The sequence below is a fragment of the Ursus arctos genome, unplaced genomic scaffold (genome assembly GCF_023065955.2).
Source record: "Ursus arctos isolate Adak ecotype North America unplaced genomic scaffold, UrsArc2.0 scaffold_2, whole genome shotgun sequence".
Lineage (NCBI taxonomy): Eukaryota > Metazoa > Chordata > Mammalia > Carnivora > Ursidae > Ursus > Ursus arctos.
In genome coordinates, this window is record NW_026622874.1 from 6,387,171 (window position 1) to 6,406,205 (window position 19,035).

The window sequence follows — 19,035 nt, forward strand, 5'->3', positions numbered from 1 at the left end:
GGAGGGGTGGGCACGGAGAGCCACGGGCCCTTCTGGGACTGCGGCAGCCTGTGCGCTCGGAGGCAGAATGAAGGCGTCCGTGGGCGCCTGTCTCTAGGGAGCAGGTCTGCATCTCCTGCGAGGCCAGACCTCTCGGTTCCTGCTGGCAGGTGATGGAGGGCGTGCAAAGTCTGAGCTGCTGGGACGGGCTGGCGGGCTGGCCGTAGCGGGGAACGCTGGTCTGGGCCTTGCCAGGTTCAGGCACAAAGAGGGTAGGGGTCTGTTTTCAGGTTTTTCTCCTCCCCCTACACATCTCGCCGTGTTTCCGCTCCCTGTCCTGTCAGGTGCCAGGAGATGGAACTGCCTGGAACAATTTCCAAGCATCAGGCATCTCCAAGCCACTCACCTCCCACGTACCTGCTAGTTTCTGGCCCTTTCCTTCTGAACCTCCCCGTGCAGCCGGAGTATGCAGTGAGATCCCACCTCTCACGGAGCGAGGTCAGGCATGCAGCCGGTCCCCTGCACTCACGTAGGAAACAGAGCAAACCCCGGATAGTGCTTATTTAACCCCGGGGGGGGGTGGTCAGTGAGGGATTTGTGTTGCGGGGGTCTCATCCCACTCTGTAAACCTGCACTGTTACCTGGAAAACCTCGCTTCGGTCGGCTCTACCCGGCAGCACAGAGTCGAAGTGAAAGCCTGCCCTTGGACTGCACCTGCTCGGCAGGCAGGCCGTTCCCTGGTTCTTTCCTTTCCCTTGCAGTGCTCGCAAGAACATCCCAAGGGCAGCACTCCAGCCACGGTCAGATCCGAGTGGGGGAGAGCCTGGCGTTATCTGCTAGCGAAGCTGCAAGTGGCCCCCACATGGGACGGATTTAGGGTTTGGGTGGCCAGCCATGGTGCATCTCCCAAAGGTTCTAGACTCTTCTGTTAAAGGAGCCTGACTCCGCCTGAGCCGAGCGGCTGCCAGCCTTGCGCCCTGACTGCCCCGGGGACCCTCCTTGCAGAAACCTCCCCGGGGCGGGGGGCGGGGGGTTATTCTCTTCCATCTCCTGGCGCTCCCACTGCTGTGGCCCTGTGCCTTCCTTTCCCGGGCCTGGCCATGACCTGGACGTGCTTTCTCTGGTTAGCGTTGGTGGCCACATTCGGCACGGCTTGGGTGCCCCCAGCATGCAGACCCACAGACAAGAATGTTCCACCGCCCTCGACCGCCTGGGGCACGCTTGGTGTGGGAGGACTCTCATGGCCTTGGCCCTTTTCATGTGAAAGGCACGTTTCCTCATGTTGGGAAGGGAAGCTGAGCAGAAAGCTCAGAGTGAACTGTCGAGGACCCCCCGCCCCGAGCGCCCTTCTCCTTTCTGGCTCGGACTCTCCCACATGTACCCCATCCTCATGGAGTGGCTTTCACTCCTGTGATCAGGGGAACCCATGGGCTGCTCCCATCTTACAGGTAAGGGGGACCATGAGGAAGTTCACGAGCTCGTCCAAGGGCAGTCAGTGAGGAGGGGACCGAGGCAGGACTCGGGTCCGGGTCCACCTGCCTCCCCCAACGGTCATGCTGCCCTGCTCCAGGCTTCCCAGCCCAGCCTCCAGAGCTCAGCCCCCACTGGACCCAGCTGTTCCAGACCCAGGCTCCATCGCACAGGCCTGTGACAGTCTTCTCCCCCAGGTCTGTCCCCACCCTGCCCCTGTTGGCACAGCCTCCATGAAGGCCTTCCTTTCCAGCACCCACCCATCTTGGCACACCCCTCCCTGGCCGTGGGACCCATCCTCTCTGGGTCACCTACAGATACAATGTGAGGTGACACACAACTGGGTGACGCTGGCCCTTGAGGGTCCAGCCGTCCAAGGAGCCTGGTAGACCAGCTGTCCCTCCCACACCAGGCAGAGGAGGAAATGGGGGGGGGGGCAGGGTGGGTTTAGTTGTTCCCTGGCGGGGAGTGGCACGGGGTGGGGTCAGCGCTGGACTGGGGACACATGCCCTCCTGCTCCCACGCAGCAGCTGTCACCCTAGTACCCTGTGAGCCCCGCTGCATGGGGGACGGCTGCGCACTTTGCCGCCGCACCGACCTTAACTCTTTCCCGCGGGTCCGTCAGGCCACCGCCCGGCTCCCGTCCTGTAATGAGGTTTTCCGTTGTTGCCCCCCCCACCCCGCGCTGTTTGTGCGGCCTTCTGGGTGCTGAGATAAGTCACGCCTCGGCCTTCCTTAGCCTTCTTTGGTGATCTCCATCAGAAGGATCTAGAAAAACAACCTTGCCAGTAGAGGCCCGGCCCTTTTGTCACATGGCCTGGCGTAAGAATAGACTAGGTCTTGGTGGCGGGCTGAGGGTTTCCGGCACGGGGAGAAAGACTGCCAGGTTCAGCGGGGAGGGATTCTCCTTAAACAGATTTCCCCTTGAAAGCCTGATGACAGAAGCAGTGGGGCTCAGCAAAGAGACAAACCCGGGGCGGCTGATTTACCCTTGAATCCACCTTGGGCGCCAGCAGCCTCTGCAAGGATGCGGCCTGTGTGCTTGGGGCGGCTGCTGGCAACTGTGGGGCAGGGAACCAGGAGCCGCATCTTCAGGGCCCCCCCAGTCAAGGCGGGACCCCTCCTCCTCGCCCCCCTGCCCCCTGCGCAGAGCTCCTAGCTTCTCCTTCCCCCAGCTCGGAGCCCGGTGGGTTCGCTGTGTGGTTTTGCTGGCCGGGGACCCGCTTTCTCAGGAACTCGTGGCACTGCTCGGCCAGGCTCCCACCCCCTCCAGGGACGCCTGTGTTTGGGGCACGTGGTCTTCCCCACTCCGTCTCTGATTCTGTCCTAAAGTTAACGTGGGGATGTGTGTTTCTGGAGAACCGTGTATTTCTGGGGGAGAAGGCGGTTTTTGTGAGGCAGTTGTGTGGGATGGAGGTTTGCGCACGAGCCGCATTCATCACCGACTTCCGACGGTCAGGTCCTGCCCGCGGACGGGACGGTGACGGCCCTGAATGCTTCTTGCGGAGCTAAAGTAAGGTGTTAAGTCAACATCAGTTCTCCTTTCTTCACAAGGAGCCCCTCCCGCGCACACGCGCGTGCACACACACACACACACACACACATGCACATATGCGTGCGCGTGCGTGCACAGGTCCTACTTGAGAAACCCCCTGAGAAGGAGAAGTCCTTTGAAGAGGAGGGAACTGCAGGCCCGCTCACCCCCGTGCACACCCCGGCCGTGGGGTGGAGGGTGCTGTCCCCGGGGAACTCCCTGCAAAGTCTCTCTTCGAGCCCGTTGCCGGCAAGGAGGGCCTCTGCCGCCGTGTGCACGGGTACAGTGTGAGGTGACACTGGCCCGCTCTCGCCTGCCTCTGAGGGGCCAGTGCTGTTGGGACGCCGAGGTCATTTCCCGGAGCCCTTGAGGGTCCAGCCGCGCAAGGAGCTGGTGGACCAGCTGTCCCTCCCTCACGGGGCAGAGGAGGAAACCGAGGTCCCAGAGGGGCATGAAGGGGGGGTACAGGGTGGGTTTAGTAGTTCCCTGGTGGGGAAGTGTCACCAGGTGGGGTCAGCACTGGACGGGGGACATGTACCCTCCTGCACCCACGCTGCACCTGTCACACCCTCAGCCCTCAAGGTCCCCTTGCGTCTGGGCGTTCTGCTCGGCAGCAGGCTTTGCCGAGCTCCCTCTGACAGTACCTACTCCGCATAGATGACAGAGCTGAGGTCCTCGGAGCCGCCAAGGGCACCTGCCCCGTGGTTGTGGTGCTTCCCATCTTGGGGCCACAGGCGCCGAGTTACCTTGCTTTGAATGCATCCTAACCGGAAAGTACTCGTTCCCTTTCTAATGGAGTGTTTTTCGTTTGCTTCTTTCTAGAGCAAATCATGGAGGAAAATAAAAAACATGGTTCACTGGTCTCCCTTTGTCATGTCCTTCAAGAAGAAGTACCCTTGGATCCAGCTGGCAGGACACGCAGGTAGCTGCAGCCCCCCCCTTCCCGCCGGACCACCGGCTCCCTTGGGAAGCACCCAGCGCATGAGGGCGGGGCGGGGCGCGCCCGGGATGCTCCCAGGGATGGAAGCATCTGGAACAGCTTCTCTGAGACCCTGTGGTCTGCAGTCTCAGCCAGATTGCCGAATGTGGCCTTGGCGCTGCCCTGAGGACAGCTGTCCTCTCCAGAGCCCGTGCCGCCCCTTCCCCAAACACACGCACGTCCCCCCTTCCTCTGTCTCTGTCGCATTCGGTCTTTCTCTCCCCCTCTGCCTCTCTTCCGCCTGAACTCAATAAAACCTGTGACATCATCAGTCCTGCAGCTCACTCACCATGTGTCAGCATGGGCAAAGAGGCCACGCCGAGCGCTTCATTGAGTGCCCACTGTATCCCCGCATCACCACGGTCTTGGGGGTCACACATTCTTGGAAACGTGGTCTCTGTCCCAAAGGAGCCTGTAGGTGGGGCATGACGCAGGCAGGTCACCCCACAAGCAAAGGAGGGTCCTAGGTGCAGGTGGCCAGGGCGCCCGCCAGCCACAGGGGAGGAGGGACGTGTCGCCAGAGCCCGAGAGCCGGCTAGTCCACATGTGGGGGCCCTTGGTGAGCACCGTGCTCCGGGGAGGTTTCGGTGGCTGCCCTAGACTTGACCTTCATGACCACAGACCAGCACGGGGTCTGACATTTCCTCTATATCCCCAACACCTGCGCCCAGCCCGAGGCGTTGGGACGGACACCCTTCCTGAATAACTCCCTCCTTGATGCTGTGACAGAGAGAGCACTGCACGGGTGGGCTGTGCCTGGGACCCCCGCTTCTCAGCCAGTATCCTGACACGGAGGCACCTTCGTCGCCTGAGAAGCAGGACCGATGAGGGGCTTGGTGGGGGGGGGGGTAACGGTAATACAAACAGGACCGCAGAGGCCGTCCAGCATTGAGCACCGGGGTCCTTCCCTCTTCAGAAGACGAGCCTGCTGTCAGGGAAGCCGAGGCACCAGCCCCGCTTTGCAGTCCGTGTGGCTGGGCGCCAGGATTTGCATCCACTCCCCACAAAGTGCTTGGTCCATGAGCGGGGACCTGGGAGACCTCCCGAGGGGGCTGTGGGGTGGGGGGTGGTCAGCGCGGGGAGGGCCTCGGAGGGGGACCAAGAGCCTCCTGCCATCTTGCCCCGCAGGCAGTTTCAAGGCGGCGGCCAACGGCAGGATCCTGAAGAAACACTGTGAGTCTGAGCAGCGCTGCCTAGACCGGCTGATGGCCGACGTGCTGAAGCCGTTCGTGCCCGCCTACCACGGGGACGTGGTGAAGGACGGGGAGCGCTACAACCAGATGGACGACCTGCTGGCCGCCTTTGACTCGCCGTGCGTGATGGACTGCAAGATGGGCGTCAGGTGAGCCCGGCCCTGCGGAGCGCACTCGGCCACCCTGCACCGGCCTGGGCCCGAGAAGGGACTGGAAGGGCCTCCGGGGCGGCCGGGAGGCTGGGCATTCCCAGGCTGCCCCGAAGTCTGGGGTGTGCGGGGCAGGCTTTTGGGGCTCTGAGCGGACCACTGAACCCCATCCCCACCCCGGTCCTATCACATTACGTGCAGAGGGAACGGAACCCTGGCTTTGCCCCTGAAAGCCTCCTTTCCTCTCTGGAACCGATAGCTGTGGGGCCAGAAACGGGGCCGGGCTCCGTGCTGAGCCTCCCTGGGGAGGGCAGAGAGAACTGGCTGCCTTTCTGGGTGGGCGGGGGGGTGTTGCTTGGGGTAGCAAGGGGGTGGCCGCATAGGGAGGCGGGCGTAGAGGCCCTTCTCAGTGCCCCTGTGCCCCCACCTGGGGGAGGGGAGAGCCCGTTAGTGGACCGTGCTGGTTTGCCAACAGAGACTTGCACCTGCCCTTTGAGGGGAGGGGGAGCCTAGGAGCTGCTCCCTTGGTGGACATGGGGTGCTCTAGGGGCCCCGAGTGAGGCAGAGAGGCCGCAAGGGGGTGCGTGGGCCTGTGCGTGGAATCGGGTCCAAGCCGTGGCGTCTGCCCAGGGAGATAAACCAGGAGAGGACTCAGGAGGGAAGAAGACAGGAAGGGCAGCCAGGAGGAGACAGCATGGTGCGCGGGGCCGAGAGGAGCCGAAACCCCGCCACCGGCACCCTGGGCCCTGTTTTGGCTGCGTGGTGTTCTCATCCCTCTCAAACTTCGACCATTCAGTGCCAGGAGTCCTTGAGGGGCTCCTTCTCTCCTTCGGCCAGGGCTGTGACCACAGGGTGTCCGGGAGCCGAGCTCACCTCGGGGAGCCACCGGCTACAGGTGCCCAGACTGGAAAGCCAGACGCCGGGCTCCTCCATCCGGCCCGTGGCTCGCCGGGGAGACCGGGCCCTGGGAAGCTGCTCCGAGCTGGGGCCTGTGTTTGCTTTGGGTGGTGCAAGCAGTTTTATTTCTTACAAAAGAAGAATGAGAAAGAAGGGTGTGTCTGGGTGTCTGTACGTGGGTGATAGAGACAGGGGCCAGGGGAGAAGGCCCATTTCCCTTTCCTCCTCACTCCTCCTGGGACTGTCATCAAGTCAGACCCTGCAGGCTGCGTCCCCTCCGTGTTGTCCCCAGGCAGGGACCAAGGGATGGGGAGGTACAGGTCCCCCTCTGCGCTTGCATGTCCCTGACCTCCCTCTCTCTCTCTCCCTCCATCCAAGGCCTTCACCTCTCCGGCCCACAGGGAGGAAACAGAATGTCCCTGCAGCCACCACTTGGCCACTGCTCTTCCCAAGAGTCTTATTTCTGTCCCCGGAAGGCCGTCCCAGGGTACACCGGGATGGGCCCTCTCAAGGGAAGACACGTAAATATTCCAATGAGTGTTCACTCCGACCATGGCCAAAAAAAGTACAGCCTGAGGGAAGAATGTGTGGCTAGTGGGTCCCGAAAGGCTGCCCCGTGTACCTGTCTGTTACCCAGGAAGTTGCTGGGGACAGGCGCCCCCGCCCACCCAAGGCTGCCTCCTGTCCCCTGCGTCCTGCAGCTGTGTCCCCCCAGTGCTCTCGGGAGAGACCCCGAGTGACCCGCGAGGCTGGAACAGCTGTAGCCCAGAGGCAGAGGCCGCAGGGTGAGGGAGGAGTCTGCGTGGAGGGGAGGGGCGGGTCTCCCCAGAAGGCGTCCTGCCCCAGCTTTTCCTCCCTGCTTCACGATGCTAGGGACAGGCCCCGTGGGCTCCTGCCATCCAAAGGCAGGGGTCACGGTCCAGTCTGAGCAGGGGTCACTGATGCCACAGGGGAACGGACCCGGCTCCGTGGGGCCCTGTGTCCCTGTGGGGAATGCGCTGTCCATTCAGAGCGCGGCCTGTGCTTGCCAGAGGGAGGAGGCCCGAGTCCCTGGCTTGAGGGGTGGAGACTTGTCACAGGGAAGTAGTGGGCGGGCTGATCAGCAAACGCAGCCTCGGCCACGGTGGGGGCCTTAGGAACAGGTGACATGCGTGCCTGTCATGTCCTAAACCAGGGGCATCGTGGGACCAGGGTTCCACTCGGACATAGGCTCACGTGGCTCTGGGGAGTTTTCTTAGATGTGACCCTGTGGTCCTGTGTGTTGTGTGGCCTGCCAGGCAGAATCGATGGCGTCTTCCTGACATCCGAATCAGGGGCTGGCGGGTGGAGACCAGGACTGTCCTCAGCTTTCAAAGCCGTGGGTGGACTTGGCGTGTATGCTGTGCGTACCCCAGGGGCTCGCTGCGGTCCGGAGAGGCGCCCCGGCCTTCGTGTTGTTGCCGCCCCCCCTGCAGTCAGGCCTCTGCTCCCCCATGTGAGACGGAGGTGTCGCCTTCCTCCAGGGCGGCGTCGGGGAGCTCGGGCCCCACTGTCCGGCTGCTGACCGTTTCCCCTGCCAGAGCGTGAGCAGCTCCCCCCGGATGGGCTGCGGGGGCCGCTTTGGAGAAAGCCCCAGCGAGAAGGGACTAGAGGCTGAGGCCCGCTTCCTGTTGAAGGAGCTGGTAAAGGCTCTTTGCAGAAGCAGGGCCACCCACCCACCCCGCAGGCCCCCACAGCGCACTCCGGGGCCCCGGGGATGGCCAGTCCGCCCCGCCCCGCGCGCGCACGCGCACACACACACACACACACACACACACACACACACACACAGGCCAGCGGATGCATCTCCATGCATCACTGCCCTCTCCCATCGCTGGCCCGGCTCTGCAGGCCCAGCGGGGTGGGTGTGTGCGTGCGCACGTGGGGTGTGTGCGTGTGCGCGTGCGTGCATGGGGGTGTGCGCATGCGTGGGAGTGTGCGCTCGTGCAGGGGGGTGTGCGCGTGAGTGGGGTGTGCGCACGAGTACAACAGAAGGCTCTAAATGACCCGGCCTGTGTTCACACCCAAGGACTTGGTCTTTTCTGACATTTGATACAATGATTTCCGAAAACGTGTCCTTCAATGACGTCATGAGTTGACGTGCAGTCAGTTTTGGGTCCCAGCGCGGCAGCTTGGAGCAGGTGTGATGGGCAGTGGCGGCGGAGGCGCGGGGTGGCCCAGGAGGGCGGGGCTGGGGGCCGTGGTCACAGCCGCCCACCGTCTGGGCAGCCGCCGCCCACGAGGGACCCGAGCAGGAAACTTCTCCACTGCAGCTCGGCGCTGTGATTTCTGTTTCAGAAAGGCTCGCAGGCGGCCGTGGAGCCCCGGGGCAGGGGAGAGGGGGTTTGATTTGGGAGCAGGGGCGCGTTTGCGTTTGCCGGGCTGTGCCGCAGGGGTGGCTCCCCACCTCAGTCTGGGATGGGGGCGAGGGATTCCGCCGTCCTGCCCCTGCTCCCGTTACCCCGCCAGTTTCCAGGGGACCCCTGCCAGTTGAGCCAGCAGGCCCCGCCCGCACGTGCAGAGGGCAGGGGAGTGCGTAAGCGTTGGCCATGTTTTCTCGGGCCCTTTGGGCTGGGGGCTCCAGTGTGAGGAGGCACGCGCTGGGCGAGGCAGGCTGGGCTGGCACGTCGGCGATACAGCAGTGACCCTGGGGCCCCCAGACTCCCCCTCCCCTCCTGGCCATGGGCTCCCCCTCCCCCGCAGTGCCCCTTCAGAGGCCACCTTCTGGCCTGGCCTTGGTACTCAAGATGTCCCCTCTTGAGAGAGCCAGTGGTATCTAAACCCTTCCTAGAAGGAAGAGCCCCTGGGCTCTGCCAGGCCTCCTCGGTGATGCTGGCGTGGGGTACCCCCTGTGCAAGGCGGCCTGTCCACCGCCGCCTGAGCGGACTGTGTGCCCATCCCAGGTGAGCATGACTTGGCTAAGCTGCGTGCGGCCCCCGGGGCAAGGCAGGGGCTGCGGCCCGGCCAGTGGCCCTCATCACCCCCCTTCCCATGCAGGACCTACCTGGAGGAGGAGCTCACCAAGGCACGGAAGAAGCCCAGCCTCCGCAAGGACATGTACCAGAAGATGATCGAGGTGGACCCTGATGCCCCGACCGAGGAGGAGAAGGCCCAGCGGGCCGTGACCAAGCCTCGCTACATGCAGTGGAGGGAGACCATCAGCTCCACCGCCACGCTCGGGTTCAGGATCGAGGGCATCAAGGTGAGGCCCACCATGCGCCCGGGCCGCCGGCTCCCGGCAGAGGAAGAGATGGAGGCTCCGACATCCACCCGCTGGGTCGTGGAAGCTCAGACTGTGGTCCCTGTAGCCTTGCTGGGTTTCCATCCTTGGCCCACTCGGGGCCCTGCTGTGCAGCCCTACCTCCGGGGCTGGACGGCTGGGAGACCCAGCTCGCCGGCAGGCGGGAGGCAGGGCACTCTGCAGAGGGAACCCTGGGGACCGCTGCTTTGTGAGCTCTGGGCTGAGAAAGCCATTCGCCCTTCTCCTGTCCTCTGAAATCATCATTTTCTTTCTTTTTTTGCATCCAGACGGGCTGCAAATGCGATGCTCGTCCCTCTCCCCATAAGGCTCATTTTCCTCTCCTTACCTGTGTGAAACGATCCGCATTCCCTCACCTCTCCCTCTCCAGCTGGATGCTCTGGCCTCTGTCACTGTCCAGCCAGCGTCCACACCAACACTTGACCTGCCTCTCCCCTCCCCTGCTCCAGGAAAGGGTCCCCCTGAGATGTGCCATCCACCTGGCTGTCCCTCCACCCCGGCGTCCTGCTTAACCTTTCAGAGGCAACCGCGCTGCATTACTGGCCTCCGGCCTGATGGTGCACAGACCCGAGTTCGGGGGCTCCTGATGGAGCCAGCCTTACCCTTTGTCCCCAAGAACAGAGCTCCTCCTGGGGGAGCTAAGCTCCATGCGCTTCTCTGGAACAGCCTGGAACAGACACAGCGCCAGGCTAAGAAGATGGAGCAGTTTCTTGCACTGGGTGGGCCAGGGAGCGGAGACAGGCAGAGAGTCTTGTATCTTGGCCTCCGGGGAACCTATGATAAAAGATCTTACGTTACAAAGAGAATGTTGCTGACCTTGGGGTGGGGGCCCCCTCTCTTCTGTCTGGACAGCAGGGACTCGTGGGCACTTGGGTTCCCAAGGCCGGGCCCCAGGTGAAGCTGAGACCCATCCATCTCCTTCAGCCCCACTCCTCCGTCCCTGGCCTCTGCACCCCCCGGGGCTCCCCTGACCCTCTGCGCTGCCGCCCGACTAGCTACCCTGTGACGGTGCAGGTGCCTGGCTTCCTCGAGCTGCCAGGTGGGTGAGCGCCCCGACGGCCCCACGGGCTCTCGGCTGACCCCTTCTGGGCGGGTGTCCTTCTCCTTCTCAGAAAGAAGATGGCTCCGTGAACCGGGACTTCAAGAAGACCAAAACGAGGGAGCAGGTCACCGAGGCCTTCAGAGAGTTCACTAAGGGGAACCGCAACATCCTGGTGAGTCACCCCCCCCCCAAGGGGCCGGCCACACGGGGACCACCGGGGCCCTCCCAGGTTGTTGCCCAGCCCTAGACCAGGCCGGGCCGCTGTGCCCACACGCAACACGCTGGCACTGGGCAGGTGCAGAGGAAGGTAACTCAGTTGCCAGTCCCATCGAGGGTAGCTGGGGGCGCTCAGTGAGCTCACTCTGCCTTGCTGTCCCTTCACGGCGCCAAGGATGGTTCCCTCCCATGAAAGGGCTGCTGTCACTGTAGCCTCACTGCCTGCCAGGCATCGAGCATCGTGTGGGCACCAAATCCGCGGAGCAGTCCCTGGGACAGGCAGACATTCCTGTCCCCACTTCACAGGTGAGGAGCTGGAGGTCCGGGACACAGCTAGGAAAGCCCAGAGCTGGACCTCACACGCAGGCCTCTGCCATAGTAGGCAGGCCAGACAGATGGCTCTGACCTCTGGGGTCAGGCCCTTGACCCTCCAGGCAGAGGTGGGGTGAGCGGAACATCTGCACCCCGAGGGAGAGGCATCCTTGGACAGACCCAGGCGCACTGGGGACATGGGCCCTGGAGCCGCCGGGGACAGGCTCCTTCCGAGCAGGGGTGGACCCGGACAGCCTTTTCTCTGAGCAGACTCCCTGCTGGCTGGACCCGAGATCTCCCTCCCTCCTTTGCAGGCCGGGTAGGCTTCCCTGGGTCCCTGGCAAGGAGGCTTCAGGCATGGGGTATGCCCCCGAGCTCTTCCATGGCAGGAGCCCCCTGTTTCCGGGTCACCTGCTCCTTCGCAGTGCCCGCCGCAGAGCGCGTGCCCCGCTGTCATCAATGCCAAGCCCTGGGCCGCGGAGTTCTGCAGAAGGGCGTCGAGGGACCGTGGGAGCCTGCATGCAGCGGGTTTCCCCGTGGTCCCTGGGGACAGCAGGCACCCCGGGAGCCAGCACAGCTCCATCCCCGTGCAAGGGCTTGCCGAGAGGCCACTGGCAAGGATACTTGTGGCCTTTCCACTTCCTCTGTCCTTTGGAAGGTCAGGGGCACGGAGGTTTGTATTCTGGAAGATACCATGGCAACCGGGCTGTTGAGAGGCTGCTTCCACACTGCTGGCATTCCAGAGTAAACTTTACCCTCGTGGGAGAGCCCTAGGGGCTGCACGGCTGCGCGGGGGCCGGCCCTCGAGGGAGTGTGGGCAAAGCGTGGCCCCTGGAGTCCAGCTGCCCGCCTCGCCGGGGTCTGGAGGTTGGAGTAGAAACCCAGGCCATAAGGGCCGGGCGATGCCAGTGGGCCACATGGGGTTTCAAAGCCACCTCACCCCCAAGAGTTTAAAACCCTGGCTTGTTTTCTGTTCCCAGATCGCCTACCGGGACCGGCTGAAGGACATTCGGGCCACCCTCGAAGTCTCTCCCTTCTTCAAATGCCACGAGGTAGATACCGGGCTTTCGTCCCCTGGGACAGAGAGCCTTGCTCTGTGGGGTCAGCCACGAGGGCTGCCAGAGGCCCATGGTCCTCCTCCTCCCACGGCTCCCTCCTGCTCCCAGCTCCTGAGACTTCTGTCCCACACACTCCAGGGTCTTAGGGCAGAGCCCTTGGAGCCTCTAGTACAGCCACCCGTCACCACCCAAGACCTTCTGAAGGGCTGGCCCGTCTTCAGGCACTGCCCTTGGAGCAGGGCTGGAACTTTCCACCTGTTCCTGCTTTTGCATCTGTTCGTCTGCAGGGACAGCAGACAGAGGGTTGTGGATTGTCAGCACATTCGCTGGAGGGTCTGTAGGACCCTGGTGTCAGTGAGTCCGGGGCCCCCAGCCCCCGGAGCAAGCCGGTACAGGCGTGTACGTGCACACGCCATGCACGCCGCTCCCCCAGAAACAGTTACTGCCGTGGCCAGGTGTGCGTGAAGCAGGGATGTCACGCTCCCTGCAGGCTTGCAGCTCCTTCCAGAAAGCAGCCCCTCTCGGGGTCCTGTGTGGAGGGAGCCGCAGCCTGAGCCCGACCCACAGAGAGAGCTGTGGGGCAGCAGGAGGAACAGGAAATGGGTGGTCCCAGGACCCCCGGTAGAGGGAGCTTCCCCAGAGGGGGTGGGCGAGGCCCTGCTAGGCCTCACGCATCTTTGTGCACGGCCCTGCCTCCAGACACACAGCCTGGCCTGCCCTGGGATTTTATCCCTGACTCACTGGCCCCTTGGTCAGGGTGCACCTGTCCCACGTGGTGGCTCTGGCAGGCGCCCGGATAGGACTGCCCGTAAGGAGGGACTGGGGTGCTCAGAGGGCAGACGGGGCGGGCTCGGCCCTGAGCAGCTATCCCAGCCTAGCCATTCGCAGGACGCCCTTTCCTCCCCTCCTCCACACTGAGGCCCAGGGTGCGTAAGCCTTCCGCCCTGCCCAGGGCCTCTGGATTCCCAGCTTGATAAAAGGTCCTTGTGCATGGGGCACCTGGGTGGCGCAGTTGTTAAGCGTCTGCCTTCGGCTCAGGGCATGATCCCAGCGTTCTGGGATCGAGCCCCACATCAGGCTCCTCCGCTAGGGGCCTGCTTCTTCCTCTCCCACTCCCCCTGCTTGTGTTCCCTCTCTCGCTGGCTGTCTCTGTCAGATAAATAAATAAAATCTTTAAAAAAAAAAAAAAAAGCTCCTTGTGCAGCATGCCAGGGCCTCCCTTCCCTCCAGCCTGCCTGCGTGCCCCAGAGGGCAGGGGCCGTGGGCCTCGGAGCCCCAGGACCTGCCCCACTGGGCTGAAGGACCACACCACCCCTGGTCCGTAGCCCAGGCTTTGTCTTGCACATCTGTCTTCTCTCCTGCACCTTTACTGTTCTTTCTGGAAGATTGTTTTTGCTTTACTCTTTCTGGAGTCTCATTTGGAAGTGCCAGGTCTAGAAAGAGCTGAGAATGGAAGCTCCTCTCTGGGCTCAGCATTTTCCTTCTGGGAATGGAAGCTCCTCTCTGGGCTCAGCATTTCCAGGAGCTCTTCCCTGTCCTGCCCCGGGCCCTGGGAGCTATAAGGGCCCTGCACCCTCTCCTCTCACCCCCTTATCTTCTCCAGCCCCACCCAATGACCTGGGGGAGGGTTTGGGGGATGTGTTCATATTTGGGAGAGCGCCTTACTCCATGCAATTGCTCTGACCTGGCCCGGAGTGGGGGGCGGAGGGGGGGCTGTTGGCGTTTGTGGTCATTAGTAGTGGAAAGTGCACAGGCCGGAGCTTGGGGGCGGGGGTCTGCCATCCCAGACACCCTGCCTCTCCCGCCAGCCACACGGAAGGCGGTGGCTGTCCTGGTGGCCAGCCTCCTCTCACCCCTGCACGGCCACCCTGGGCTGGCTCTGCCGGGTGGGGTGGAGCCTCCAGCTCCGGGTGCACTCAGGCTGTGGTGGGGCGGGCCGTGGGGGTTCCGGCGCTGCCGTCCTCTGCTCCCCACTCACTCCTCTCTCCCCCCAGGTCATCGGCAGCTCGCTCCTCTTCATCCACGACCAGAAGGAGCAGGCCAAGGTGTGGATGATCGACTTTGGGAAAACCACGCCCCTGCCCGAGGGCCAGACCCTGCAGCACAACGTGCCTTGGCAGGAGGGGAACCGGGAGGACGGCTACCTCTCGGGCCTGAACAACCTCATCGACATCCTGACGGAAATGTGCCAGGGCGCCCCTCTCGCCTGAGGCGTCCCCCGCGCCCGCCTCGCCACACCCTCCCTTCCTCGCCGTCCGCTTCCTTTCTCCTCCTCCCTTTTCCTTTCGCGTCTTCCTGGGTGCGAGCCCCAGAACTGACCCTCCTGACCTGCACTACGAGACACTTTGTAGAGACGAGATGGAGATTTCCGAGAGCAGATGAGAGATTTTCTGGTGTCTTTCCTCATGAAGGGCTTGGAGCTGGGGTTTCCACTTCTCTCTATGCGTAGGATCTCCGAGCAGAAGAGGAATGCCCAGACCCAGGCTCCGCGGCCTGTAGGACAGCTCTGTCGGCTTTAGGTCTGGAGGCAGGCTCAGGTGGTGGTGGTGTGGGTCCCTCCCTAACCCAGGAGCCAGACTCTGCTGGGGCTTCCTGTGGGGGCCTGCTGCCCCCTGGTGGCCAGTGCGGTCAGTGCCACTGCCGGGCTCAGCCTGTGTGTGTCCCATCCTCCCACGCTGGGGACCGCGGTGAGGGCCATTGGAAGAACTCAGGCTTCAGCAGGTGCCTGGCTGCAAGCTTCTGGAAGTTGGGGCACCAAGCCACTGGGAACTGCATGTCGGCCATTAGCAGCCCAGGGGCACCCACAGACGGGTGATGGCCTGCTAATGCAGGGACCCCACCCTTCTGGTATTGAAACCCTCCAGCTTGGGGCCAGACCCGGCACTGGGGAGAATGCTGGAGTCCATTGGCTGTGCTCTCTGACCTAGGCCTTCCCAGGAGGGGGCAGGCAGGAGCTGTGTTCTTCCATCTGATTCTCACCGTCTGAATTCAGAGGGCAGACACTCTGCACACCTGAGCTTCCAGGGATGTCCCCCAACCCGCCAGAGCCACTTGTGCCTCCAGCTCCCTGCCTTGCACTGGCAAGGTCAGGGGCACCGGATGGGGCGGGCCAGGGCGCAGCCAGCCCCAGAGGAGGAAGGATAGAACCTACGTAGCACACTCCCCATACATCCCTTCACACCCCCCAACCCCCACCCCCACCGCCAGGTCAGGGCCCCTGAAGGTTCGGGGCAGGCTTCAGGGCAGTACTGGGCAGGAAAGAAGCAGGTTTTTGGCCTACTGGCTTCATCTCCACCCCGCCCCCCAGTAACTCTTAGTGCCTGAAGGGCTCAGACCCACATTTCCCAAATGTGATGTGGGCAGCTCCCAGGATAGGTGGTGGGTGCCAGGGGCAGGGAGGAGGTGCCCCGGGCATCTCTCTCGGGTCTCCTGGTTGCTTGAAGATGACTGGGGAACCCATTAAGCTGTATTTTAATTTTCAAGCAAGTTACATCTCTATCATGGAGAAGAATGTAAAATTGGCCTGACTTTTTAAGAACAAAACTCTCGGCTCTCTGGCCATGCGGAGTTGCTCCCCCGCCAGGACCCATGGTGCCCTCCTTTGCCCGTGGAGGTACAGGGGGGCCCAGAATTGAGCTCTGACCGGGCGGGAGGTGCTAGGGTCAGTTCCTCTGCTGGGAGCTGTTTCAGGGACATGGTGGAGAAGTGCGCACCTGGAGGGACCAGTCCAGAGGTTTCCTGGGCTGTCCCCCTGTCGCCCCAGGGTCTCTGGGGGACCTCCGACCTCCCCACACAACGCCAGCATTTCCCCTTTCGTGCTGGGTGAGTGACAGTTGGTGGGGGTGGAGGGTGGGACACATGAGAATGTTTAAGTACAGATTTTTTTTAAAAAGGAAATCTTCCTGGCTCTTGTACAAAACAGTGGTGAGCTCCCGCATGGGGCTTGTTAAAGGTCACACCCCCGCCCAGCTGAGCGCGAGAGGCCTCATGACAGCATGTGACCCTCATAAGGCAGGAGCACCAAAGCCAGCTTTGGGTCTCCCTCCAGAGCTGGAGTCACTCGTGGCTGAGAAGGGGGCTGGGGGTCTGCACCCCAGCAGTCTGCCGGGGAAGGGACATCGTTAATTCGGGCATCGAGATTCAAGATTCCAGCTCCGTGGCCTGGCCAGAAGTCGCCCTCCCTCTATCTATGAAGAAAGTTCGCTAAAGCAAATGAATGCTCTGAACAAAAAGTGCAGGGGACCAGCTTGATCTACTCACGAGAACAAATTTTCCAAGCACTTTAAACAAGCACCGATTGTTTGCAAACAGTGGGCGGCAATGCAAGTGATGTATTCATCAGAGGAGGTCCATGCTGCCTCTTATTGGCGATACGTCGCTTTGGGTCACGTTCTATCTGTGAAAATGGTATGAAGCCGCATCTTTGTAGGGTTACGCTCTTCCTTAAGGGTTGGGGTTCTGCATTTGCTCGCTAGCTCTCCTCTCCTGCACCTCTTCTCTCCAGCTGCTCGCCCCCCGTTCCCTGCCTCCTCCTTGTCCTAGAGGGGTAGATGGATCCTGAGTGGAATTTCCCAGAACCCTTTCCCGCCCAGCCCCGGTCCCCGCAGGGACGCCTTGGGTCCTGGCCGTGCAGGTGCCAGCAGGGCGGGCCAAGCCGCGTGCGCCTGCGTGGTCCTCGCCGGGCCCCGGGGGGGGGGGTTCTCCGTGAGCTGCATGCTTAGCGTAATCAAGGAAGGTTTCTCTTGCCTTTAGTGTCGTGTAAGAAGTTTTTAAGTTATATTTATTTTTTCCGGTTTTTTAATTGCACAAAACACTAAGACTGGGAGGCTGGATTCTGTTTGTCCTTTAAAGCTGTGCCTTCTTTCTGAACTTCTTTTCCCACACGGTGGAAAGAGCCCGGACACAGCACTGCCCCCCCCCCCAGATGGACTCTTTCCCCTGTTCGCTGTATCTAGCTTGAGTTTGCCCACATCCAGTCCCCCCCACCCCCCGTGTGTATATAACCCGGGCTGCGGGCTTGGGAAGAGGCCAGGGGTTCACACCCCGCCCCCGCCAGTGCCTTTCTTCTGGAGGAGACGACTCCCCAGAGGGTTCTCCTTCCCTCTGCACCCCTTTCTCCCCCACACCTTGGAGAAAACAACTGTTACAAACCACCCCCCGCACAGTGCCTGTCAAACAGACCGCGTCGCTCTGTACCTTCCCGAATAAAGGCCCGAGAGACCACAGTGCCGGCTGCCGTGCGGTCCTTGCCACCCCAAGCCCTGGAGAAGCGCCTTGCGGGGGGGGGGGGGCACTTTTTGGAAACGAGGATCACGCTGGGGCACCGAGCATCCCCGGGAATGGGGGCTCAGATTGGTAACATTTCTATCTGCCAAAGATTTTAAACAGTCTTCAAATCCAGTCTTTTCAACCTTGTCCCCAAAACCTTTACGTAGGTGTTAGGGCGCAGAATGGCCACGAAAAAGTGCTTGTCCCCCACCCTGCGGGTTGGGGGGGGCACTAGGAGGGAGGCCATGGCATGTGGAGCCTAGCTCTGTGCAAAGTGAGGGGCTGGCTGCTCGCCTCTATGGCCCCCTTTGAACCCCGATCGCCTCCACGAATAGGGCTCTGGGTCTGCGCTTTACAGAGGGGGAAACTGAGGCCAGTAATGGCACCTGGGCAATAAATGCGGAGCAGAAATTGGGATCCAGACTTTACCTGGTTGCAGACCCAGTTCTGTCTTCTTCCTCCCCAGGGAGCATCTGTGGGCAGAGAACCTGTCCTGTCTTTGCCCCGGGTCCCAGGCTCTCAGCACGGGGCTTGGCGCTCCCTGGCCTTGTCTGACACTTCTGATGGCGGGGCCATGCACTCTCATGAAGCAGTAGGAAATAAGCCTTCCCTCGAGGTTGCTTCCTGGGGAAACTGAACAGAAAGTACAGTCTTGGCTCCAATGTTGGTCCCTTGGAGGGGGTGAGGACCTTGGGCAAAAGCCAGACGCTGCAGCCACCATCTCCCACAGGGACGGTCCCACCCACACCTTCTCAGTGTTCGCAGCCACCCGCGGGACTCTGTCCGCACCAGTGGGATGGCACCCCGAAGGCAGGACTTGCCCCCGTGAACTGGTTGGTGTTTCTTCAGCATCTCACAGCTCCAGGCCCAGGACAGGTGCTCAGCCAAGTCTGCTGATGGGGGCCCCAAGCACTGTCGGTGACGATGGCAGTTGGGTGCGTGGATGCCCTTTCTTCGACAGTTGGCACAGGCTCCCTGGCCCTTGGGTCCTGTGCCCCCTGAGGCTGTCCCTCCTCTAGGTCATTGCCCGTGACCAGCAGAGCACCCAGCAAACACTTGCTGGGAGGCCCGAGCCCAAGTCCCCCTTCTACTCACAACTCTCTCTTCTGTGGCCCCCCAGGGCTTAGTGATCGCCCCCCACCCCCACCCCTCTATCATGAAATCCCGCCCACCGGTGTCCTGGGCCCACATCTCCTCCTGAGCCAAGACTTTGCAGCCGGGGTTCCTCCGGTGTGGTCATCAGTGGGCCCAGGTCATCAGTTGCACCCCTCCTCCTGCCAACCTGGAGCGGACCCCACACATCCCCCGGAGGTCCGGCCCTGGAGAAAGGACCCCAGGCCATGGCGGAGAGGCTTAGGTTTGGGGAGCCTGGGCACCACTAGGGCACATGGGTGTCCGCTGAGGGGTAAGAGTTGTCCTTAATGGGGTCTTGGGTCTTTCTACCTGCTTCGGACAAACTCCCACGGCCAGGGCTGCCCGCTGGCCCTGCCCTGAAGAGGGAATCAGCACGTGAACCAGGGAGAGCTCAGGGTCTGCTGCCTACGGGTCCTGCCTTGGGGTCCTGCCGCAGCCGGGGTGGGGCCGGGGCACTCCAGAGGGGCGGAGCAGGGCTCCTCGCCCTCTGCGGTGGCAGTTCTCACGGGGGTCTGGCCTAGCTGGGG

The 19,035-nt window shown here is 62.4% G+C and overlaps 1 protein-coding gene across 2 annotated transcripts in view; it reads left to right on the forward strand.

The window, feature by feature from the left end:
- Positions 1 to 17,331, forward strand: part of ITPKB (inositol-trisphosphate 3-kinase B) — an 87,729-nt gene extending 70,398 nt beyond the window's left edge. Inside the window, exons 3-8 of one of the 2 annotated variants that reach the window (XM_026509520.4) lie at positions 3,806 to 3,905; positions 5,091 to 5,304; positions 9,217 to 9,421; positions 10,591 to 10,692; positions 12,029 to 12,100; positions 14,101 to 17,331. In XM_026509520.4, the coding sequence (XP_026365305.3) occupies positions 3,806 to 3,905; positions 5,091 to 5,304; positions 9,217 to 9,421; positions 10,591 to 10,692; positions 12,029 to 12,100; positions 14,101 to 14,316 (909 nt within the window). In that variant the 3' untranslated portion in view covers positions 14,317 to 17,331. The other variant, XM_044387973.3, reaches the window with a different exon arrangement.
- The last annotated feature ends 1,704 nt before the right edge of the window (positions 17,332 to 19,035 follow it).